The sequence below is a fragment of the Procambarus clarkii genome, chromosome 75, assembly GCF_040958095.1.
Source record: "Procambarus clarkii isolate CNS0578487 chromosome 75, FALCON_Pclarkii_2.0, whole genome shotgun sequence".
In the NCBI taxonomy this organism is placed as follows: domain Eukaryota; kingdom Metazoa; phylum Arthropoda; class Malacostraca; order Decapoda; family Cambaridae; genus Procambarus; species Procambarus clarkii.
The window spans coordinates 13,867,567-13,892,631 of record NC_091224.1 but is presented as its reverse complement, the minus strand read 5'-3'; the positions used below and the strand labels follow the sequence as shown (position 1 = coordinate 13,892,631).

General features: G+C 52.6%; 1 protein-coding gene across 1 annotated transcript in view; it reads left to right on the top strand.

The window, feature by feature from the left end:
• The window catches only part of LOC123771643 (uncharacterized), a 188,924-nt gene extending 169,423 nt beyond the window's left edge, over positions 1-19,501 (top strand). Inside the window, exons 3-4 of the mRNA XM_045764256.2 lie at positions 14,083-14,194; positions 19,399-19,501. Coding sequence (XP_045620212.2) covers positions 14,083-14,194; positions 19,399-19,501 — 215 coding nt within the window. The remainder of the gene's footprint in view (positions 1-14,082; positions 14,195-19,398) is intronic.
• The last annotated feature ends 5,564 nt before the right edge of the window (positions 19,502-25,065 follow it).

The window sequence follows — 25,065 nt, the reverse complement described above, 5'->3', positions numbered from 1 at the left end:
CTTTTCCATATCTCGGTACAACTAAATATTCCTGAAAAAAACTCTGCTAGGAAGATGGTCGTGTTGGACTAGTATAATTTCTTTCATCAAAGACTGTATCTAAAAACTGAATTTATCCTATAACGTTTGCTGGGTTTTGTATCTGACGGGAAGTCTTTGTAATATGTTTGTTGGACTTCTGTACCGGTGAAGTAATTTTTTTTTTTGGGGGGGGGGGTGGCTTAATAATTTTCGCAGTTTTATTCAGGAGAGTGGCGGACCGTAGCTGAACGTGAAGTGAAAGTTGTGGTGGGAGTTGTATTTCCAGTCTGCGTATGAGTTTAGCAGCAGACATGCCTAGATGGTGGCTGGTGGCGGCTCGCTCTCTCTCTCTACGGGTCGTCGAGTAGTGATCTTGGAGACCAGATATTATGCCCCCCCGGGTCACTGGGGGTTATCTTAGCGTGACCTGACTCTTGAAGATCAGCGTACGTGTAGTTATCCGGTCTTCTTGCTTGTCTTCAGCGTCTCCTTGCCTGATCGTCTGCTTTCCTCATCCCCGACCGTGGAAGTGGTTGGGCACCATTCCTTTCCCCTCAGTCCCATCCTAAAATCCTTATCCTGACCCATCATAAGTGCTATATAGTCGTAATGGCTTAGCGCTTTTCCCCATGATAATTCCCCTCCCTTCACTCCAAAAGGGGAAAATTCCTGGCTGGGACTCGAACCTCCGCTCCCGTGATGCAAAGCTGCGTGCTGTACCACTGTGGTGCTGTAGCCATTATGGGACAATGGAGAGAGAATAATGTTGAACAACATAGAGGAAGAAAGAGTGGAGTAGAGGAGAGTGAAGGGAAAGTGAAGAGGAGAGAGAGAGATGGCATGAAGGGTAGACTTAGTAAGAGGGACAGAGGGGGTAGATGAGTAGTATAATGAGTAGAAAGAGTTAGAGTAGATAGTTTAGATAGAGGTAGACCTGCCACCATCCATTCATGAGCTGACCAGATGACAAGGAGAGCCGGTCGGCCGAGCGGACAGCACGCTGGACTTGTGATCTTGTGGTCCTGGGTTCGATCCCAGGCACCGGCGAGAAACAATGGGCAGAGTTTCTTTCACCCTATGCCCCTGTTACCTAGCAGTAAAATAGGTACCTGGGTGTTAGTCAGCTGTCACGGGCTGCTTCCTGGGGGTAGAGGCCTGGTCGAGGACCGGGCCGCGGGGACACTAAAAGCTCCGTAATCATCTCAAGATAACCTCAAGAAGGAATGGAACTTGACCCTTGTCAACAGTTATTGTAATCGATGTTAACAGTCAAGACACTACATCCATATAAAAACAACAAATTGTCAATTCTGAGACTTCAGTAAGTAATCTTTTAAGTGCTCTTCACGCTAGTTTGCATCAGTCAAGAAATGGATCCAAGATCTTAGGTGGTGTCAGCATTTTACTCGAGATTATATATATTTTTTCCAGGTTTTTCTTATCTTCTTTCTCATACTTGGCTTGTAATAGCGGGTACTACGTACACAAGAGGTGATGCTCTCCCCTGCACCCGCCCTGCCGCCAGAGATGCCACAAGGTAGCCTTTCACTCACATGCCGTAGATTGGTAGCTGTGTCGCATTGAAGTCACCAGTTAACACACTATCTCACACTCACATGCGCGCGCACTCTCACTCTCACACACACTCGCTCTCACACTCTCTCGCTCTCACACTCTCTCACCCTCTCTCTCTGTTTCTCTCTCTCTCTCATTCTCTTTCTCATTCTCTCTCTCTCGCTGTGTGTGTGTTTGTTTGTGAGCGAGCTTTCATCCAGTTGTGGTACACACACACACACACACACACACACACACACACACACACACACACACACACACACACACACACACACACACACACACACACACACACACGTACGTGAAGGAGGCCAGGGATAAACCTATCGTCACTGGCCTACCCTGGATCACAGGTTAGTCACGGTGGCTGGGTGACCCTCGGGGAGGGGGGGAGGGGTCACCCCCGAATGTCGTGACGTCTTGCTTCCCTCCCCCCCCTCCCCCCCCCTCCCCCCCTCCCCCCCTCCCACTGCTGCTGCTGCATTTTCTCTTCGTCATCTTTTTCTTCTTGTTTTCTTATTTAACTAAGGTAGTACGTCGTAGATGATCCACGTGAAGCAACAAGCAAAATCTGTCATCCTGTGTCAGGTCAGATGAAGTCTGCCCCTTTGCTCTTCATTTTATTCACGTTTTATACATTTTAAGAGGCTATTACGTTTGTTTAATAGGTATAAACCAACTTTAATGTTAAGTAACTATCGTGTAAGGAACTGGATGAGCCAGGAGCTAATCGTGTCCAGATATGAGTCGACTTAGGGATGGGTGAACAGTGCTAAGGGGGGGGGGGGGTGATGTTCTTGAGAAAGGAATTAGCAGCATGAGACCTTTGATGGCTGACCGCCTTGTGTTATGGTTGCCAGGTTTTGGCCGGCCACGAAGCTGGGCCACTTGGGACATGGGGCATTTGATCTTTTAAATATGTAAGAGTACAGTCACCAGCATAGGCCTAAGCTTCGGGAATGGGGTGTAATAGATCTCTGAAGTAGACATACTACAACTAAGGGGGAAAAAAGAACCCCCCCCCCCTTCTCTCTCTTGCTTCTTCCCTTTTCCTCTCCCCACCCCTCTTTCTCACTTCTATTTCCCTTCCTCTTCTCTTCCCCCCCCCCCTTCCATCCCTCTGCCATCCCTTCAAACACCGAGTTGTTATTTGGTGAGATAATGTGACATTTAAACCCCCATTAGATGTGAGCATTAGGAGCGAGTATTATTGGGGTACTGTGTGTGTGCTAATTACACTGTGTGTCATTATTGTGACTGGCTTCACCCTTGTCGATCAGTAGCGAGCGGGAATTGGACTCGTTAACTTGTATTATTATATCTCCAAAGTTACTCTCGTCTACGTTACTGTGATCATAAAATGTAAAGTTATTGGGGACCGTAGAAGAACTACTCTTGGGTTCCCAAGAGTAGTTATTGTGGAGAGTAGAACTACTCCTCTTGGGTTCCCAAGAGTAGTTCTCTCTAGTAGTTCTAGTTCTCTCCCAAGAAGAACTTGGGGAGTAGAACTCCCAGAACCCCATCAACCAGGTATCAACCAGGTTATCGAGTTGATATTTTATCTGATTTGTTGTGCTTTTTGTGTTGGAAAAGTTAATTTTTTTACATTGTAAGTCGATAAGATGGTGCGAGTGTGTATTGTGTTAGTGGCGGGTGGTGAAGATACTTTATTGCGGGGAGGGGGGAGGGGTTAGGGAGAGTCGTGCGTGAGTGGTAGAGGGTGGGTGGGTGTGTAAGGGCCAAGGTGATCTGCACCGTGGGTGTGTTGGTCCACTAAGAAAGGGAGGTCAGAGGTTAAGAGGCCACTAGGAGTTGTGTGAAATGTGTGCAACTTCTCCCACACCTCCCTCCCTCCCTCTTCCATCTCACTTCCACCCTCACCCCCGTCTCCCTCCCAGTCTCTCCCCCTTCCTTTATCTCCCCTTCCTTTATCTCCATCCACTTCTTCCCCTTTTTTCGACTCCGTGAGTAGTTTGGCCTTAGTTACTAATTGATTAGTTTTTCTGCGTCGGGACAGTCAGTCGCATTTAAAGTTGAGAATATTCAAGAGACTTGTAAGATTGTGGTGGACCTTGGAGGCTTCCGGGGGACGGCTGGTCAGGGGGTGAGTGATGCTGCTGGACATGGAGATGACTAATGCCTGGTACCGTCGAGGTGTGGTACACCACCTGTCTGTACCGTGGTGTGGTACAGCAGCTGTCTGTACCGTGGTGGGTGGTACACCAGCTGTCTGTACCGTGGTGGGTGGTACACCAGCTGTCTGTACCGTGGGGGGTGGTACACCACCTGTCTGTACCGTGGAGGGTGGTACACCATCTGTCTGTACCGTGGAGGATGGTACACCACCTGTCTGTACCGTGGAGGGTGGTACACCACCTGTCTGTACCGTGGAGGGTGGTACACCAGCTGTCTGTACCGTGGAGGGTGGTACACCTGTTTGTACTGTGGGTGTGGTACACCAGCTGTTTGTACCGTGGAGGGTGGTACACCAGCTGCTTGTATCGTGGTGTGGTACACCACCTGTCTGTACCGTTCGGGTGTGGTACACCAGCTGTTTGTACCGTGGAGGTGTGGTACACCAGCTGTCTGTACCGTGGGGGTGTGGTACACCAGCTGTCTGTACCGTGGAGGTGTGGTACACCAGCTGTTTGTATCGTGGAGGGTCGTACACCACCTGTCTGTACAGTGGAGATGTGGTACACCACCTGTCTGTACCGTGGAGGGTGGTACACCACCTGTCTGTACCGTGGGGTGGTGGTACACCAGCTGTCTGTACCGTGGAGGTGTGGTACACCAGCTGTCTGTACCGTGGAGGGTGGTACACCAGCTGTATGTACCGTAGAGGTGTGGTACACCAGCTGTCTGTACCGTGGAGGGTGGTACACCAGCTGTCTGTACCGTGGTGTGGTACACCAGCTGTCTGTACCGTGGAGGGTGGTACACCACCTGTCTGTACCGTGGTGGGTGGTACACCAGCTGTATGTACCGTGGAGGGTGGTTCACCACCTGTCTGTACCGTGGTGGGTGGTACACCAGCTGTATGTACCGTGGAGGGTGGTACACCACCTGTCTGTACCGTGGGGGGGGGTGGTACACCACCTGTCTGTACCGTGGAGGGTGGTACACCAGCTTTCTGTACCGTGGGGGGGTGGTACACCAGCTGTTTGTACCGTGGAGGTGTGGTACACCAGCTGTCTGTACCGTGGAGGTGTGGTACACCAGCTGTCTGTACCGTGGTGTGGTACACCAGCTGTCTGTACCGTCGAGGTGTGGTACACCAGCAGTCTGTACCGTGGAGGGTGGTACACCAGCTGTCTGTACCGTGGAGGGTGGTACACCAGCAGTCTGTACCGTGGGGGGTGGTACACCAGCTGTCTGTACCGTGGGGGGTGGTACACCAGCTGTCTGTACCGTGGGGGGTGGTACACCAGTTGTCTGTACCGTGGAGGTGTGGTACACCAGCTGTATGTACCCTGGAGGGTGGTACACCAGCTGTGTGTACCGTGGAGGGTAGTACACCAGCTGTTTGTACCGTGGAGGTGTGGTACACCACCTGTCTGTACCGTGGAGGATGGTACACCAGCTGTCTGTACCGTGGAGGGTGGTACACCACCTGTCTGTACCGTGGAGGGTGGTACACCAGCGTCTCAGATACAAGTTTCTCCGATCACCCCCCCCCCCCCCCCGAAGTACAAATATAAATTCCTATAAATGGGCCTATGACCTCTCCAGTTAGTGAGGATACCTGATCAACCGAGCTGTGATTGATACGTTAGACTACGAGCAGCGGCGTCTAACAGCCTGGTTGTCCAGACTAGCAACCAGGAGGTCTATTCAGAGACGTGGTCGTAGGGATATTGATCTCTGGAGCCATCACACGGAAGACATCAAATAGGTAGAGCTTAACCTTTGAGAAAAGATACATTTTAAAGAAGCCTTATTGGTCTCCATGTGTGTTCTAAGGTATTGTCTGCTATGGCTACCTCAATTTATTTGGTGTTGTGATTTAATGTAAACAGTGGATTAGCTTGCAAAAAAAATAAAAAAAGAATGCAGTAAAATTAAATGATGCAGATCTCCTTGAGTTCATGGGATGCTGGACAGGAACAACCCAGAATGCAGTGAGCCTTTATCCTCTGGACGCCTTATGCGGGTACTGGGGTCTGGACGCCCTCAAGTCCCGTGTACCCTCTGGACCCCCACATGCAGGTACTGGGGTCTGGACGCCCTCAAGTCCCGTATACCCTCTGGACCCCCACATGCAGGTACTGGGGTCTGGACGCCCTTAAGTCCCTTGTACCCTCTGGACCCCCACATGCGGGTACTGGGGTCTGGACGCCCTTAAGTCCCTTGTACCCTCTGGACCCCCACATGCGGGTACTGGGGTCTGGACGCCCTTAAGTCCCTTGTACCCTCTGGACCCCCACATGCTGGTACTAGGGTCTGGGCGCCCTTAAGTCCCTTGTACCCTCTGGACCCCCACATGCAGGTACTGGGGTCTGGACGCCCTTAAGTCCCTTGTACCCTCTGGACCCCCACATGCAGGTACTGGGGTCTGGACGCCCTCAAGTCCCGTGTACCCTCTGGACCCCCACATGCAGGTACTTGGGTTTAGACGCCCTCAAGTCCCTTGTACCCTCTGGACCCCCACATGCAGGTACTGGGGTCTGGACGCCCTTAAGTCCCTTGTACCCTCTGGACCCCCACATGCTGGTACTGGGGTCTGGAAACTTCAATGTTGGAGGCCTACTCTACTAAGATCCGCCATTCTACTCCACCATATGTTGCCTACTGCAGAGCATTAATCCAATGTAGGATCAACCATGAATCAACGTGAAGTTAACTTTGAATCTATATTCAATCGACGTTGAAGGGAAGTTAAATCAACACGGGATCAAGGGATTTCGTATGGAAGATCAGAGCGCCTCCGCATCACCCTTCATGGCAGACAAGGTATCCCGCCCAGACAATATAGACCCTTCAGTGGTGACATCTCCAGAGGGCACTGTATATCCACGAGCAACGCCGAATGAACCTCGCCACCGTTGAAATAACGTTGAAAGCGTTGATTTCAGGTGGAACCAACGCCTACTGATGGACAGTGAGGTCGCTGGGTAGAGCCCAACCACTTGGGCTAGACGGTAGAGTGACGGTCTTGCTGCATGCAGGTAGGCGTTCAATCCCCGACCGTCCAAGTGGTTGGGCACCATTCCTTCCTCCCGTCCCATCCCAAATCTTTATCCTGACCCTTTCCCAGTGCTATATAGTCGTAGACTACGACGGCTTGATGCTTTCTCCTCATAGTTTTCTTCCCTTCACCTGGGCTGTATGGGTCTCGAACCCTGGACCCCACGTGTGTATTCACCTAGTTGTGCTTGCGGGGGGTTGAGCTCTGGCTCTTGGGGCCCGCCTCTCAACTGTCAATCAATCAACATAGATTATTGATTCCCAACAGTGTGGAGTTGAGGTACATGAAGGTGGATAAATATGATGAATTACCTCCCTTACGAATACGGCTTCTCAGTATCCTCTCAGCCAATATAAGAAATATTGCCGGAAATCGTTGGTCTACTAGAGTTAAATTGAGAAGTTGGTGAAGGAAGTGTCGGGTCAGCGAGGTTGTGATGGGTATGTGGGCCTGCGGGGCGCTGCAAGCAACAGCCTTTTAGATCAAGTTATCTCAAGTCTGACCTCAGGCCGGGGGTTTGACTTGTCCGAGAACTCTGGCACCTGACGCCAGGTAAACTGGAGGACAACTACAGGTGCTGGTGACCCCCATTTGTGGTGACCCCTTGGGTAATGACTCCCCGGGGGTCATAAGTCAGTATCTGGGAGGTAAGGGTTAAGGACCTCTCACCTTCCCACACAGTTCTCATTATCCGTCACCTCTGGTGGTGACCCGTCTCCCCCGTCCCCCCCCCCCCTCGCCCGTCCTCACCCCCCTCGCCCGTCCTCACCATCCTCTCTCGTGATGAGCTTAATGTTTTAAACAACTCTGGTAGTAGCTGGCATTATTTTATCTTGGTGCCACCTCCTCCCTCGTACCTCTTCCTCCCTCATCCTCTCCCTCGTACCTCTTCCTCCTCCCTCCTCCTCCCTCGTACCTCTTCCTCCCTCATCCTCTCCCTCGTACCTCCTCCTCCCTCGTATCTCTTCCTCCCTCCTCCTCCTCCTCCCTCGTACCTCTTCCTCCCTCCCTCCTCCCTCGTACCTCTTCCTCCCTCCCTCCTCCCTCGTACCTCTTCCTCCCTCGTACCTCTTCCTCCCTCGTACCTCTTCCTCCCTCCTCCTCCCTTCCTCGTCCTCCCTCCTCCTCCCTCGTACCTCTTCCTCCTCCCTCGTACCTCTTCCTCCCTCCTCACCCTTGTACCTCATCCTCCTCCTCCCCCTCGTACCTCTTCCTCCTCCTCCCCCTCGTACCTCTTCCTCCTCCTCCCTCCTCACCCTTGTACCTCATCCTCCTCCTCCCCCTCGTACCTCTTCCTCTTCCCTCCTCCTCCTCCCTCCTCACCCTCGTACCTCTTCCTCCTCCCTCCTCCTCCTCCCTCCTCCTCCTCCCTCCTCCTCCTCCCTCCTCCTCCCTAATCCTCCTCCCTCCTCCTCCTCCCTCCTCCTCCTCCTCCCTCCTCCTCCTCCTCCCTCCTCCTCCTCCTCCCTCCTCCTCCTCCTCCTCCCTCCTCCTCCCTCCTCCTCCCTCCTCCTCCTCCCTCCTCCTCCCTCCTCCTCCCTCCTCCTCCTCCCTCCTCCTCCCTCCTCCTCCTCCCTCCTCCTCCTCCTCCTCCCTCCTCCTCCTCCTCCTCCTCCTCCTCCTCCTCCTCCTCCTCCTCCTCCTCCTCCCTCCTCCTCCCTCCTCCTTCCTCCTCCCTCCTCCTCCTCCTCCCTCCTCACCCTCGTACCTCCTCCTCCTCCCTCCTCCTCCTCCCTCCTCACCCTCGAACCTCCTCCTCCCTCCTCCTCCCTCCTCACCCTCGTACCTCCTCCTCCTCCTCCCTCCTCCTCCCTCCTCCTCCCTCCTCCTCCCTCCTCACCCTCGAACCTCCTCCACCCTCCTCGTACCATCACATAATCTTCCTGCTCTCCGCTCACCCCTTCTTCTATCTCCCCCCTCGTCCCCGTTTCTTTTTACCTCTCCTTCTTCTCCTCCTCCTCGTAATTTCCACCTATCCTATATGTCATATTATTTACAACTAGAAATATTACCCGGCAGTACCCAGGTCTCTCAAGTCAAATACATCACGATTTTCCTGTGAAAGGGGGGGGGGTGAGCTGGTGGTAGGAGGGGCTGTGCAAGGAGCCAGTTCCCTCCCCCCCCCATTACCCTTACCCCCCCCCATTACCCTTACCCCCCCCCCCCCCTCCATTACCCATACCCCCACCTGAGTCTTCCTCTGGGCAGTTCCCTATTATATATAACTACCGGCAAGGTATGATACCAATTTTTGGAAACTTTCGGTGTGATCAGTGCTTAAAAGATGTAGGACGGTACACAAAAAAAATGTAAAATTCAGTCTGATCATAATAGTATATTGAGAAACTTTGTGTGAGTTTAGTTTGGCAGTGTCATTTGTTTGATCCCACTGCTTATTCACCCAAGTTGGGCATGTACCCAACAGCAATTACTCGGAAAAATTGTATCAACCGAGCCCCGAGGGTCTGGTTTCCAACCTCGGACAGACAGACGTAACGATAGACATTCTAATTTATAGATGAAATTATCTCTCAAAATCTACAGCAATTTCATGCTGTTCCTTAAGGAACTATTATGGTGTTATTCCATACTCTCAACCCCCCTTCCTCATTCTTAATTGTTCCAGTGCCTCCTGCTACTGTTCCTGGCCGCTTGATACCTGCTTGATACCTGCTTGATGGGGTTCTGGGAGTTCTTCTACTCCCCAAGCCCGGCCCGAGGCCAGGCTTGACTTGTGAGAGTTTGGTCCACCAGGCTGTTGCTTGGAGCGGCCCGCAGGCCCACATACCCACCACAGCCCGGTTGGTCTGGAACTTCTCTTAGAAAACAGTCCGGTTTTCTCTTGAAGATGTCCACGGTTGTTCCGGCAATATTTCTTGCCGGAAACTTGACAGCTTTGACTGTTGGCTGGTTGGTGTTTCACTTTTATGCCCTTATAATTGTAACCCGTTACCTTGAGATGAGATGATTTCGGGGCTTAGCGTCCCCGCGGCCCGGTCGTCGACCAGGCCTCCTCGTTGCTGGACTGATCAACCAGGCTATTGGACGCGGCTGCTCACAGCTTGGTTGATCCTTTGGAGGTGCTTATCCAGTTCTCTCTTGAACACTGTGAGGGGTCGGCCAGTTATGCCCCTTATGTGTAGTGGAAGCGTGTTGAACAGTCTCGGGCCTCTGATGTTGATAGTTCTCTCTTGAACACTGTGAGGGGTCGGCCAGTTATGCCCCTTATGTGTAGTGGAAGCGTGTTGAACAGTCTCGGGCCTCTGATGTTGATAGAGTTCTCTCTCAGAGTACCTGTTGCACCTCTGCTTTTCAACGGGGGGTATTCTGCACATCCTGCGATGTCTTCTGGTCTCATGTGGTGTTATTTCTATTTTTTTCACGTGTTTTCACATATTTTCCAGGTGTAAATTATTATGTATTTCTCCCGCCTGCGATTAAGAGAATACAGAATTTGGCATTTCAGTCGGTCCCAATAGTTTAGATGTTTTACTGAGTGGATTCTAGCAGTAAAGGATCTCTGCACGCTCTCCAGGTCAGCAATTTCTCCAGCTTTGAAAGGGGCTGTCATTGTGCAGCAGTACTCCACTCTAGAGAGCACAAGCGTCTTGAAGAGTATCATCATCGGTATAGCATCTCTAGTGTGAAAAGTTCTTGTTATCCAACCTGCCATTTTTCTTGAAGTTGTGACGGCTACTTTATTGTGTTAAAGGTAAGGTCTTCCGACATCAGTACACCCAAATCCTTTACGTTGTCTTATATATTTTCATTAAACACCATATTATTTTCTGTAGCCCATAGAAAGACCTGATTTACATCTGATTGGAGGTTTGCCGTGTCCTCTATGTTGTCTACTCTCATAAAAATCTTAGTGTCATCTACAAAGGATGGTACAGTGCTACAGATTGTGTCCTTGTCTATGTCCGATAAGAAGATGAGAAAAAGTAAAGTACTGGAGCAAGCACAGTACCCTGGAGGACTGAGCTCCTCACGGTTGATGCTCCAAATTTTATTTTATTGTTATGCATTGTTGACTATCACCCCCCCTCCCCCCACCTCCCCCCCCTTCCCCCCTCCTCCCCCCTCCCCCCCTCCCCCCCTCCCCCCCCTCCCCCCCCTAGTTAAGTCTACTCCACAGTTAAATCATCATCAAGTAGACAAGTAACTATTTCGCCGTACTGAGAACCATGATGTTGGGGCGCCTGACAGCTGGGTGGACAGCGCTTCGGATTCGTAGTCCTGAGGTTCCGCGTTCGATCCCCGGTGGAGGCGGAGACAAATGGGCAAAATGTGTCTTTCACCCTGATGCCCCCTGTTACCTAGCAGTAAATAGGTACCTGGGAGTTAGACAGCTGCTATGGGCTGCTGCTTCCTGGGTGGGGGGGGGCGGGTAACAAAAAAAAAGGAGGCCTAGTCGAGGACCGGGCCCGGGGACGCTAAGCCCCGAAATCATCTCAAGATAACCTCATCTCAAGGAGTCTCCTGGTTTAGCACGGCCCCCGGGGGAGGTTATCTTGAGTTGATTTCGGGGCTTTTTTTTAGTATCCCCGCGGCCCGGACCTCGACCAGGCCTCCACCCCCAGGAAGCAGCCCGTGACAGCTGACTAACACCCAGGCACCTATTTACTGCTAGGTAACAGGGGCATAGGGTGAAAGAAACTCTGCCCATTGTTTCTCGCCGGCGCCCGGGATCGAACCCGGGACCACAGGATCACAAGTCCAGCGTGCTGTCCGCTCGACCGAGCAGCTCCCCCGGGGGAGGCGGGGGCTGGTCACCACACACACACTTCCACTGTTTTATAACATGGCATTAGCTTTAGATATACTCTTGTACTCACCTAGTTGTGCTTGCAGGGGTTGAGCTCTGGCTCTTTGGTCCCGCCTCTCAACTGTCAGTCAACTGATATACAGGTTCCTGAGCCTACTGGGCTCTATCATATCTACACTTGAAACTGTGTATGGAGTCAGCCTCCACTACATCTCTTCCTAATGCATTCCACCTGTTAACTACTCTGACACTGAAAAAGTTCTTTCTAATAATTTCTAATTTTTTCTAATTCTTTCTTTCTTTCTTGGGTAATGTGTGGCTGTTTTTCTGGTATTACTATTAAGAAAACATTATACAACCGCATCGCTGTTTGCTGTATCATCATTGTATTCAGTTGGTGCTGGTGATTGTTGTTGTTGTTGTAGAACCATCGTCCTGATGGTGGTAGTGATGGCTCGTCTTGGTCGTGGTAGTGATAAGGATAGGAGACGCCCTCTTCTGGCCAAAGGATAGGAAACATCCTTTTTTTTTTTTTGACCGTTGAGGGCGGCGACCACTTTTTCCTCCACTTGTGTAATGGAGTAGTTCACCTTTTCACCGCCAGTCCTCACCCACTATGTTATCTTGTATTGTCCTGGTCCTGGGGGGGGGGGAGGGTGTGGCTCCCTGGTGGCTGGCTTTATTGGGCTTATGGGTTTGTTGAGAGACTTTGTTGTCGGGTTTGTGTTTGTAAGTTGTGTCTTTGTGTAAGTTGTGTCTTTGTGTAAGTTGTGTCTTTGTGTAAGTTGTGTCTTTGTTGTGTGTAACTGTTCTCTTAATGCAAATTGGCTTAAATATTTGTAGTGTTTCTTTTGTCACGCGCTGCTCGGCCCTCCTCTCCACCCCCCCTCTCCCTTCCTCTCCCCTCTTCCCTTCCACTGCCCCTCTTCCCTTCCACTGCCCCTCTTCCCTTCCATTGGCCCTCTTCCCTTCCACTACCCCTCTTCCCTCCCCTTCTTCCCTTCCACTGCCCCTCTTCCCTTCCACTGCCCCTCTTCCCTTCCACTGCCCCTCTTCCCTTCCACTGCCCCTCTTCCCTTCCACTGCCCCTCTTCCCTTCCACTGCCCCTCTTCCCTTCCACTGCCCCTCTTCCCTTTCACTACCCCCCTTCTTCCACTGCCCCCCTCCACGACTGTCACAGACGGTGACGAGGCCTCACCAATACCATACCAGCCTGGACCACCAACGCCGCTACGAGCCAACAAGACCACGGTGGCAGTTGAATTCATAAGTCTGAAAAGCAATGGCCGATAAGTAAAGATAAACGAAAGGTCCGATAACACAAAATCCTTGACAACCATATCATATCCACTCTACGGATACAGGCACGATACTGGCACTCAAGATTAATAGGTCAGGAATAACAATTTACGTAGAGGACAGAATAAACAAAGCAAATAGGTCTTAAGTAAACTTAAGTATACCATGATGTTAGAGGTAAATATACATACATGTTGATGTGTGTGCTGCTTTACATGTGTTCCTGAGCAGCCCGTCCTCCTAAGGTTCCCAACGTCAAGAAACTGTCGTACTAAAGTGCCCTTATCCTAACCTACCAGAGGACCCCTAAACAGAAAACGGAACAGTACGTCACTTTCGCCAGCCGCTTCCATTTTCCAGTACAACAATTTGTCGGCTTTGGGTAAAGTATACGTCAAATTGCGACGTTCTATTAGGAGGAGTTACTTAGGAGTTAAGTACTTGCGTAACTGCTTCGTGAATCTGGCCCCAGGATGTACAGGTTCGTACAGGATGTACGAACCTGTACATCTTTCCTCAATCTTTGACGGCTTTGATTACATTTATTAAACAGTTTACAAGCATGAAAACTTCCCAATCAACTGTTGTTATTGTTATAAAACAGCCTCCTGGTGCTTCGGAGAAAATTAACTGTTTAATATTTGTAAACAAAGCCGCCAAAGATTGGGAAAATATGTACAGGCTCGTTAGTGCTTGCGTAACTGCTTCGTGAATCTGGCCCCCCTGGCCCTCCTCAATGACAGTTTTCTTAATGCGTTTATCGGGTCACAATTGTTTGAATTAATTTGTATATGTTTGGCGGGAGCCAGTTTTTGTGTTGTGTGTTTGTCTCTGTGCTTGTGGGTGCTCTATTTGGCCACCTGAAAATGTATATTGTTAGTTTTTTTGTCCAATGTGTATAATATGTACTTTATTTGTCAAGTCCAAGTATTTTTGTATATTGGAAAACAGTACTCGTATTATCGCTTTCTTTTATCATTCCTGTCCCCCCCCCTCCCCCCCCTCCTCTCTCCCTCCTCTCTCCCTCCTCTCTCCCTCCTCTCTCCCTCCTCTCTCCCTCCTCTCTCCCTCCTCTCTCCCTCCTCTCTCCCTCCTCCCCCCCCCCTCCTCCCCCTCCTCTCCCTCCTCTCTCCCTCCCTCTCCCGACACGCTAAGCCTCATCAGAATGATGAAGGTAGACTATTACATTGTCCAAGATATTGTTGTATTAAGTGAGCCTGTTATTTTCAGCAATGTCAGCGTACCAGAAGTTCTACAACCTGCGGACCACCGACTACTGGAAGGACGCCGCCTTCCTCTACGGCCAGGGCCTCGTCTACTTCCACTTCAATGCCTTCCAGTGGTGAGTACCCGATGTTCAGTCCTTTTGAGTCCTTGGGTGGTGTTGGGGGGGGGGGAGGGGGCTGGGCGAGGGAGTATACTCGGAGTATACCTGGAATATGCCTGTAGTGTGTTCTAGGAGTTGTTCTACTCCTGAAGCCCTTGGCCAAGCTTGACTTGTGATGACTTGATCTTGAAGGCTGTTGCTTGTAGCTGATTGTGGTACCAGTTGGGAGGGGTCCAGTCTAGTCTGTTTTCAGAGTCTCCACCTACTAGTCACTCTCCTCCACCCACTTGCCATCAGCCTCCACCCACTCGCCACTACCACCCCCCCCCCCACCCACTCGCCACCACCACCACCCCCACCCACTCGCAATCACCACCCCCCACCCACTCGCCACCACCACCCCCCACCCACTCGCCACCACCACCCCCCACCCACTCGCCACCACCACCCCCCACCCACTCGCCACCACCACCCCCCACCCACTCGCCACCACCCCCCCCCCCACCCACTCGCCACCACCACCCCCCACCCACTCGCCACCACCACCCCCCACCCACTCGCCACCACCCCACAGCCGCCCCCCCCCCTCACTACGCACCAGGAGGTAGAGAGGAAGAGTGAGGAAGGGAAACAGAGCACAGACATACAATTAGGAGAGGCAAGCAACAGTGACTTTAAACTCCCTCTCTGTACCATCCTGGTCTTGTCACGCTGTGGAAACTTTTCCCTTCCACGCATTGTCGGGTCTACCTGCGCTATGTGGGAGTGTTGAGAGTTATACCTGCGCCATGTGGGAGTGTTGAGAGTTATACCTGCGCTATGTGGGAGTGTTGAGAGTTATACCTGCACAATGTGGGAGTGTTGAGAGTTATACCTGCGCTATGTGGGAGTGTTGAGAGTTATACCTGCGCTATGTGGGAGTGTTGAGAGTTATACCTGCGCTATGTGGGAGTGTTGAGAGTTATACCTGCACAATGTGGGAGTGTTGAGAGTTATACCTGCGCAATGTGGGAGTGTTGAGTTATACCTGCGCTATGTGGGAGTGTTGAGAGTTATACCTGCGCCATGTGGGAGTGTTGAGAGTTATACCTGCGCAATGTGGGAGTGTTGAGAGTTATACCTGCGCAATGTGGGAGTGTTGAGAGTTATACCTGCACAATGTGGGAGTGTTGAGAGTTATACCTGCACAATGTGGGAGTGTTGTTATACCTGCACAATGTGGGAGTGTTGAGAGTTGTACCTGCACAATGTGGGAGTGTTGAGAGTTATACCTGCACAATGTGGGAGTGTTGAGAGTTATACCTGCACAATGTGGGAGTGTTGAGAGTTATACCTGCACAATGTGGGAGTGTTGAGAGTTATACCTGCACAATGTGGGAGTGTTGAGAGTTGTACCTGCACAATGTGGGAGTGTTGAGAGTTATACCTGCGCCATGTGGGAGTGTTGAGTTATACCTGCACAATGTGGGAGTGTTGAGAGTTATACCTGCGCCATGTGGGAGTGTTGAGAGTTATACCTGCGCCATGTGGGAGTGTTGAGAGTTATACCTGCGCCATGTGGGAGTGTTGAGAGTTATACCTGCGCCATGTGGGAGTGTTGAGAGTTATACCTGCGCCATGTGGGAGTGTTGAGAGTTATACCTGCGCTATGTGGGAGTGTTGAGAGTTATACCTGCGCCATGTGGGAGTGTTGAGAGTTATACCTGCGCTATGTGGGAGTGTTGAGAGTTATACCTGCACAATGTGGGAGTGTTGAGAGTTATACCTGCGCTATGTGGGAGTGTTGAGAGTTATACCTGCACAATGTGGGAGTGTTGAGAGTTATACCTGCGCTATGTGGGAGTGTTGAGAGTTATACCTGCGCCATGTGGGAGTGTTGAGAGTTATACCTGCGCTATGTGGGAGTGTTGAGAGTTATACCTGCGCCATGTGGGAGTGTTGAGAGTTATACCTGCGCTATGTGGGAGTGTTGAGAGTTATACCTGCACAATGTGGGAGTTTTTTTTTTTTTTGAATTTTTGTTATTATTATTATTTTCTACCACAGACGTGGCCAGACATTTACAATGCTAACCAGCATATATACATCTTTCTTGAGTCGCCCACGGAGAGCGTGAGAGAGCTGTTAAACACAGTGTTCACTGATTTATTGATCGTTGTTGTTTAAGATTCGCTACCCGGAACAAATAGTTCCAAGTAGCACGGGCTATGGTGAGCCCGTAGTCTCTGTTTATTGATCAATCAACCACAGAAGGTGATTGTATAGTGCTTGTTGTGTCTGGGGTGTGTGGTGTAAAAGGAGCCGGTGGCTGAGCGGACTGAACACTGGACGCGTGATCCTGTGGTCCCGGATTTGATCCCGGGCGCCGGCGAGAAACAATGGGCAGAGTTTCTTTCACCCTAATGCCCCTGTTACCTAGCAGTAAATAGGTACCTGGGTGTTAGTCAGCTGTCAGGGGCTGCTTCCTGAGGCCAGGTCGAGGACCGGGCCGCGGGGACACTAAGCCCCGAAATCATCTCAAGATAACCTCAAGATAACCCCTGTTACCTAGCAGTAAATAGGTACCTGGGTGTTAGTCAGCTGTCACGGGCTGCTTCCTGGGGGTGGAGGCCAGGTCGAGGACCGGGCCGCGGGGACACTAAGCCCCGAAATCATCTCAAGATAACCTCAAGATAACCGAAGCTGAGGTGATGGGCAATGGTCTCACTTCCTTCTTCCTGTGGTTGTATTTCCTCCTTGTTTGTTGGGGATTTTAGTCCTGTTATTGTGTGTTTGTTTTGTTGTGTAATTGGTGGTGTTTGTCTCTTGATGGTACAAGGACCAAGCTCGAGTGTTCACAAGTCTTGGGGAGTAGAAGAACGCCCCAAGACACCCCTCATCAGGCAGGTGTCAAGCACGATCTTTGACCACATTGGAAGTTGTGGTTAAGAGTTGAATTGCTGCGGTGGGTTGGTTGGTTGGTTGACCATTTTGTTATGGAAACACGTGTGTACGTGTGTGTGTGTGTGTGTGTGTGTGTGTGTGTGTGTGTGTGTGTGTGTGTGTGTGTGTGTGTGTGTGTGTGTGTGTGTGTGTGTGTGTGTGTACTCACCTAATTGTGCTTGCGGGGGTTGAGCTCTGGCTCTTTGGTCCCGCCTCTCAACCGTCAATCAACAGGTGTACAGGTTCCTGAGCTTATTGGGCTCTTATCATATCTACACACGTGTGTGTGTGCGCGTGTGTGTGTGTGTACTCACCTAGTTGTGCTTGCGGGGGTGGTTAAGATTCGGCTCTTTGGTCCCGCCTCTCGACTGTCAATCAACTGGTGTACAGATTCTTGAAGCAATTGGGCTTATATCATATCTACACTTGAAACTGTGTATGGAGTCAGCCTCCACCACATCACTGACTAGTGCATTTTTTTGTATTTTATTTATACATTTACGTAGTGGTGCAGTTCGACAGTCTCGCGTGTGTGGCTGGCGGTGGTGGTGGTGGTCCACGGGAATTGTTAAGAAGGTATTGTTATTATGCAGGTGTGTGTGGGGGGGAGGGGGGGGGATGGTCACTCCTCCCATATGTGTGAGAGGTGGTAGAGGACGCTGCGGCCGTCTCTGGTGTTGGAGGAGGCTCCCCATCCCCCCCCCATACTATCTCCAGTGTTGGAGAACCTCCCTTCCTTCCATCTCCAGTGTTGGAGGACCTCCTCCTTCCATCTCCAGTGTTGGAGGACCACCTCCTTCCATCTCCAGTGTTGGAGGACCTCCTCCTTCCATCTCCAGTGTTGGAGGACCTCCTCCTTCCATCTCCAGTGCTGGAGGACCTCCTCCTTCCATCTCCAGTGCTGGAGGACCTCCTCCTCCTCTCCAAGTAATACTTTGCTTGCTTGGCGACGTCTCGAGGACACACAAACATGGGTGCTCCGACTCCAGCAACCAGCCCCTTCCCCCGACACCACGGATCACTAACCCCCATACCACCAAAGATTACTAAACGCGCGACACCACATAAACATTACTTAACCCGACACGAACTAAAGAGATATGAAGGACATGAACTGTTTACCCGACAATACGTTAATTAACCCGATGGAAAAGGAATGAGTGTATCAGGAACCGCCTTGGCCCGGCCCGCCCCACAACGGCTGGTCTCCGTAAAATGGTCAGGCGTGGTAATGGGGCCTTTGTGGGGTGGAGAATAGACACCATTGACAGGGATTGAGGCAAAAGGTCACGCCGCTACCTTACCTTATATGCTAATTAGGAAAGGTGCCGTGAGACACAGGCCGGGCCAAACTTGCCACAACTTGACGAGGGTATATATATATATATATTTATGTATGTGAGAGTGGCAAAGGTTATCTCCCAGGGTCAGTGTGCTGCTCAATGGTATTTAAATGGTGACAGGCAATTAAGGGCAAGGTTTAGTCCCCTCTCTCTCCTCCTCCTCCTCCTCCTACTCCTCCCTCCTCCTTCCTTTTCCAACCTCCTCCTCCTCCGCTCTCTCCTCCTCCTTTCCTATCACCTATCTTATTCCTATCCCTCCTATCTTTCCTTTCCTAAGTTTTTTCTCCATTCAAAATTTCCTTTCTTCACCACGCTGCTTCCTCTTTTTATTCACCTTCCCTCCCTCACCATCATTTTATATATATAAATATAACAAAACTCCTCACCCCTGAAGGACTCGAACCCAGACAGCCCGGGCTCCATGCACCTTGGCGTGTCCACTACTATAAATAATCACACTGAACAGTTAATAACAATTAATAACAATATCGTGACCGTGGGCGTTATAGCCATGGGTGGGATGGGGAGAACATGGAGGTTATGCAATGGGATCGAACCTGTACCCTTGGACGCCCCAGGTGCGCCCGCGAGCACACACTAACCCACTGAACCACGACTAGCTCAAAGTTGCTCGGGACTGGCGCCACGATGGTTATCTTGAGATTATCTTGAGATGATTTCGGGGCTTTTAGTGTCCCCGCGGCCCGGTCCTCGACCAGGCCTCCAATACTCACATTAATTGTTAAATAAACACAATTATTGTCTAATTAGGAACCAAACTGTCGGGAGAAATTACATGCACAAAAGAAATCACATTTAATGTGATGTATGTTAAATTGTTGCTAATGTTAACAGGAACAGTGTTTATTCTTGAATATTTCAAGAATAATATTATTAGTGATGGTTTTAGTGTTAGTGATCGTATATCATAAAGAATATTTGTTCTAATTCCAGGAGAACAATAGCAGTAACATGTTCCTACGATGTTATTGTCATCCACAAGGTCAGCCAGAGTTATGAGGCCGAGTATGACTGGAGAAGCACTCAGTGTTATTAGTGAGAGAGAGAGAGAGAGAGAGAGAGAGAGAGAGCGGAGGAGATAAGAACGTAAGAGAGAGAGAGAGAGAGAGAGAGAGAGAGAGAGAGAGAGAGAGAGAGAGAGAGAGAGAGAGAGAGAGAGAGAGAGAGAGAGAGAGAGAAAGTGGAGGAGATAAGAACGTAGGAGAGAGAGAGAGAGAGAGAGCGGAGGAGATAAGAACGTAGGAGAGAGAGAGAGAGAAAGCGGAGGAGATAAGAACGTAGGAGAGAGAGAGAGAGAGAGAGCTGGGAGAGAGACAGTGACAGACAGACAGACAGACAGACAAGGGCGACTTACTGAATGTGTGCTTGTTTACCTGGTTTATTTTTTATATATAATAGTTCAATGGAAGTGGAAGTGGCAAGCAGAACAGAACAGAACCTCACCTTGGTGAAGGAAAAACTCAATGTGATCTCACACTAATTCAACATTGAACGCTTAATTTTGGACGCAGGTGCTAGTGTGTGTGTGTGTGTGTGTGTGTGTGTGTGTGTGTGTGTGTGTGTGTGTGTGTGTGTGTGTGTGTGTGTGTGTGTGTGTACTCACCTAGTTGTGCTTGCGGGGGGGTTGAGATTCGGCTCTTTGGTCCCGCCTCTCGACTGTCAATCCACTGGTGTACACATTCTTGAGGCAATGGGGCTTTGATCATATCTACATTTGAAACTGTGTATGGAGTCAGCCTCCACAACATCACTGCCTAGTGCATTTCTTTGTATTTTATTTATACATACAAGAGTTCTTACATTCTTGTACAGCCTCTAGCACGCATAGCGTTTTGGGCAAGTCCTTAATCTTAATTTTCCCTGGAATACGACTTAGAAAATCGTTTAACAACCAGTTACCCATTTACTGCTGGGTGAACAGAGGCGTACAGTTAAGGATTGGCGCGTAGTGAATCCTCCCCGGCCAGGATTCGAACCCAGGCCAAATCACTGGCAAGGCGCCGGGCGAGTGTCTTACTGCGCCACGGGGACTGTTGCTGTTATGCCATTTGTTAATTACTGACACTGGAAAAATTATTTCTACTGTATGCGGTGTGTTATGGTGTATTGGGGGTATGGGGGTGTGTTGTGGTGTATGAGGGTGTGTTGTGGTGTATGGGGGTGTGTTGTGGTGTATGGGGGTGTGTTGTGGTGTATGAGGGTGTGTTGTGGTGTATGAGGGTGTGTTGTGGTGTATGGGGGTGTATTGGGGGTGTGTTGTGGTGTATGAGGGTGTGTTGTGGTGTATGAGGGTGTGTTGTGGTGTATGGGGGTGTATTGGGGGTGTGTTGTGGTGTATGAGGGTGTGTTGTGGTGTATGGGGGTGTGTTGTGGTGTATGGGGGTGTATTGGGGGTATGGGGGTGTATTGGGGTGTGTTGTGGTGTATGAGGGTGTGTTGTGGTGTATGAGGGTGTGTTGTGGTGTATGAGGGTGTGTTGTGGTACGACCTGTTGCGTGTTAAAGGAGAATTTGCTGTTGGCGGGGGAAGGGGGGGGGGAGGCGGGGCTGTAATGGGTCCCTTTAGAACGAAATAAGGGTGTGTGTAGAGGTTGTGGGGGGAAGGGAGAGGGGGGGGTGAAGGTCGGCAGTGTTGCGTAAGAGAGGTGTCCACCCCCCCCCCCTTTATAACATTCTCCCCCACCCCACACTCTGACCCTACCCCCCCCCCCTTCCCGTCTCTGTACCCGATCACTACCCCCTGTCCCACTCCTTCCGTCTCCCATTCCTTCCCTCTCCCATTCCTTCCCTCTCCCATTCCTTCCCTCTCCCACTTTCTCCCCTCTCCCACTTTCTCCCCTCTCCCACTTTCTCCCCTCCCACCTCTCTCTCTCCCACTAAGATGAAAGGGAGGAAGAATAATCTGAGGGGTCTAGGTGTAGGATGTATCCGTCCGGTCCGTGGGTCCGTCCGTTTGTCCGTAGGTGGGTCCGTCCGTCCACGGGTCCGTGGGTGGGTGAGGGTGAAGGGGGACGCCGTGGTCCTGGTGGCCAAGTTCAAGGACACTTGGGTCACCTATACAAAAAGCCGCCGCCGGGTGGTGGCCCGCTCCTGTGTTGTTACTCTGGCGGACCTTTATTACGGCCCCGTGTGTGTCCTCTCTGGTGGCCTGGTCACCTCTACTGCTCTCATGACCCCCACCTCCGCTGCCACCCCCTACCTCACCCACCCACCACCCAACCTCCGCTGCCACCCCCTACCTCACCCACCCACCACCCAACCTCCGCTACCACCCCCTACCTCAGCAACCCCCCAACCTGCCACCCCCTACCTCACCCACCCACCACCCAACCTCCGCTGCCACCCCCTACCTCACCCACCCACCACCCAACCTCCGCTGCCACCCCCTACCTCACCCACCCACCACCCAACCTCCGCCCCCCCCCCACCCAACCTCCGCCCCCCCCCACCCAACCTCCGCCCCCCCCCACCCAACCTCCGCCCCCCCCACCCAACCTCCGCCCCCCCACCCAACCTCCGCCCCCCCCACCCAACCTCCGCCCCCCCACCCAACCTCCGCCCCCCCACCAAACCTCCGCCCCACCACCCAACCTCCGCCCCACCACCCAACCTCCGCCCCCCCACCCAACCTCCGCCCCCCCCCCACCCAACCTCCGTCCCCCCACCGAACCTCCGCCCCCCCCCCCCACCGAACCTCCGCCCCCCACCCAACCTCCGGCCCCCCCCACCCAACCTCCACCCCCCACCCAACCTCCGCCCCCCCACCAAACCTCCACCCCCCACCCAACCTCCGCCCCCCCCCCCAACCTCTGCCCCCCTCCAACCTCTGCCCCCCTCCAACCTCTGCCCCCCAACCTCTGCCCCCCCCAACCTCTGCCCAACCACCCAACCTCTTCCCAACCACCCAACCTCTGCCCAACCACCCCACCCAACCTCCGCCCCCAACCACCATCCCCCCAACCTCCGCCCCCAACCACCATCCCCCCAACCGCCCCCGTCTTCACCCCTTCCCCCTCCCAGTATCTGCCCTTCATCTATCCCCCCTTTCTACGATCGTGGTTCATCGCCCTCCCTTAACTCACCTCCTACTCCCTCCCTTTAAAACCCCTCCTTCCCCTCCTCCCTCCCCCCCCCCCCACCCCTCTCAACTGTCTCCTGAACTCATGCCATCACCAACCTCCCTTTACCAACTTCCCTCCATTCCCCTTTTCTCCAGCACCCCCCCCTCTCCTTTCAGCACCCCTGTCTTCATCTATCTTCCCTCCGTCCACCCCTTCTATCCCTTCTTCCCCCTTCCTCCAGTTCCATCGCTCCATCCCCTTCCATCCAGCGCCCCCTCAAGTGCCACTCCCGCAAGCGCACCAGCTTCCCTTCCCCATCCCCTCCTTCCTCTTCCCTCCCTTCTTCCCCTTCCCTCCCTTCTTCCCCTTCCCTCAATGTTCCTTCCAACCTTCTGTCCGCCCCTCGTCTTTTCCCCCCTCCCCCCCATCACTCTCCGCCCCTCCATCCCTCTACCATCCCGTGAATTTCTGTATTACCATTCCGTCCTTCTAGACCCCGTCCTTCTATACCCAGTCTCCATCCTTCTACATTGCTTCCCCTCTCCTCCCTTCCCTCTCTCCCTCCCTTCCCTCTCTCCCTCCCTTCCCCCCTCCCTTTCCCCCCTCCCTTTCAACTTGGACTATAACCTAACCGGACAAGCCAGTTAATTCTATCCATCAACCTGCGGTTATGGGGAGGACAGTGACCTTGGTGGTGGTGGTGGGGAGGACAGTGACCTTGGTGGTGGTGGTGGGGAGGACAGTGACCTTGGTGGTGGTGGTGGGGAGGACAGTGACCTTGGTGGTGGTGGTGGGGAGGACAGTGACCTTGGTGGTGGTGGTGGGGAGGACAGTGACCTTGGTGGTGGTGGTGGGGAGGACAGTGACCCTGGTGGTGGTGGTGGGGAGGACAGTGACCCTGGTGGTGGTGGTGGGGAGGACAGTGACCTTGGTGGTGGTGGTGGGGAGGACAGCGACCTTGGTGGTGGTGGTGGGGAGGACAGTGACCCTGGTGGTGGTGGTGGGGAGGACAGTGACCCTGGTGGTGGTGGGGAGGACAGTGACCTTGGTGGTGGTGGTGGTGGTGGGGAGGACAGTGACCTTGGTGGTGGTGGTGGTGAGGAGGACAGTGACCTTGGTGGTGGTGGTGGGGAGGACAGTGACCTTGGTGGTGGTGGTGGGGAGGACAGTGACCCTGGTGGTGATGGTGAGGAGGACAGTGACCTTGGTGGTGGTGGTGGGGAGGACAGTGACCCTGGTGGTGGTGGTGAGGAGGACAGTGACCTTGGTGGTGGTGGTGGGGAGGACAGTGACCTTGGTGGTGGTGGTGGGGAGGACAGTGACCTTGGTGGTGGTGGTGGTGGTGACGACAGTGACCTTGGTGGTGGTGGTGGGGAGGACAGTGACCTTGATGGTGGTGGTGGGGAGGACAGTGACCCTGGTGGTGGTGGTGAGGAGGACAGTGACCTTGGTGGTGGTGGTGGGGAGGACAGTGTCCTTAGTGGTGGTGGTGGTGTGGGGAGGACAGTGACCTTAGTGGTGGTGGTGGTGGGGAGGACAGTGACCTTGGTGGTGGTGGTGGGGAGGACAGTGACCTTGGTGGTGGTGGTGGGGAGGACATTGACCTTGGTGGTGGTGGTGGGGAGGACAGTGACCTTGGTGGTGGTGGTGGGGAGGACAGTGACCTTAGTGGTGGTGGTGGTGGTGAGGACAGTGATCTTAGTGGTGGTGGTGGTGGGGAGGACAGTGACCTTGGTGGTGGTAGTGGGGAGGACAGTGACCTTGGTGGTGGTGGTGGGGAGGACAGTGACCTTAGTGGTGGTGGTGGTGGTGGTGGGGAGGACAGTGACCCTGGTGGTGGTGGTGGGGAGGACAGTGACCTTAGTGGTGGTGGTGGTGGGGAGGACAGTGACCTTGGTGGTGGTGGTGGGGAGGACAGTGACCTTGGTGGTGGTGGTGACGACAGTGACCTTGGTGGTGGTGGTGGGGAGGACAGTGACCTTGGTGGTGGTGGTGGGGAGGACAGTGACCTTAGTGGTGGTTGTGGTGGTGGGGAGGACATTGACCTTGGTGGTGGTGGTGGGGAGGACAGTGACCTTGGTGGTGGTGGAGAGGACAGTGACCTTGGTGGTGGTGGTGGGGCGGACAGTGACCTTGGTGGTGGTGGTGGGTGGGGAGGACAGTGACCTTGGTGGTGGTGGTGGTGGGGAGGACAGTGACCTTAGTGGTGGTTGTGGTGGTGGGGAGGACAGTGACCTTGGTGGTGGTGGTGGGGAGGACAGTGACCTTGGTGGTGGTGGGGAGGACAGTGACCTTGGTGGTGGTGGTGAGGACAGTGATCCTGGTGGTGGTGGTGGGGAGGACAGTGACCTTAGTGGTGGTTGTGGTGGTGGGGAGGACATTGACCTTGGTGGTGGTGGTGGGGAGGACAGTGACCTTGGTGGTGGTGGAGAGGACAGTGACCTTGGTGGTATTGGTGGGGAGGACAGTGACCTTGGTGGTGGTGGTGGGTGGGGAGGACAGTGACCTTGGTGGTGGTGGTGGTGGGGACAGTGACCTTG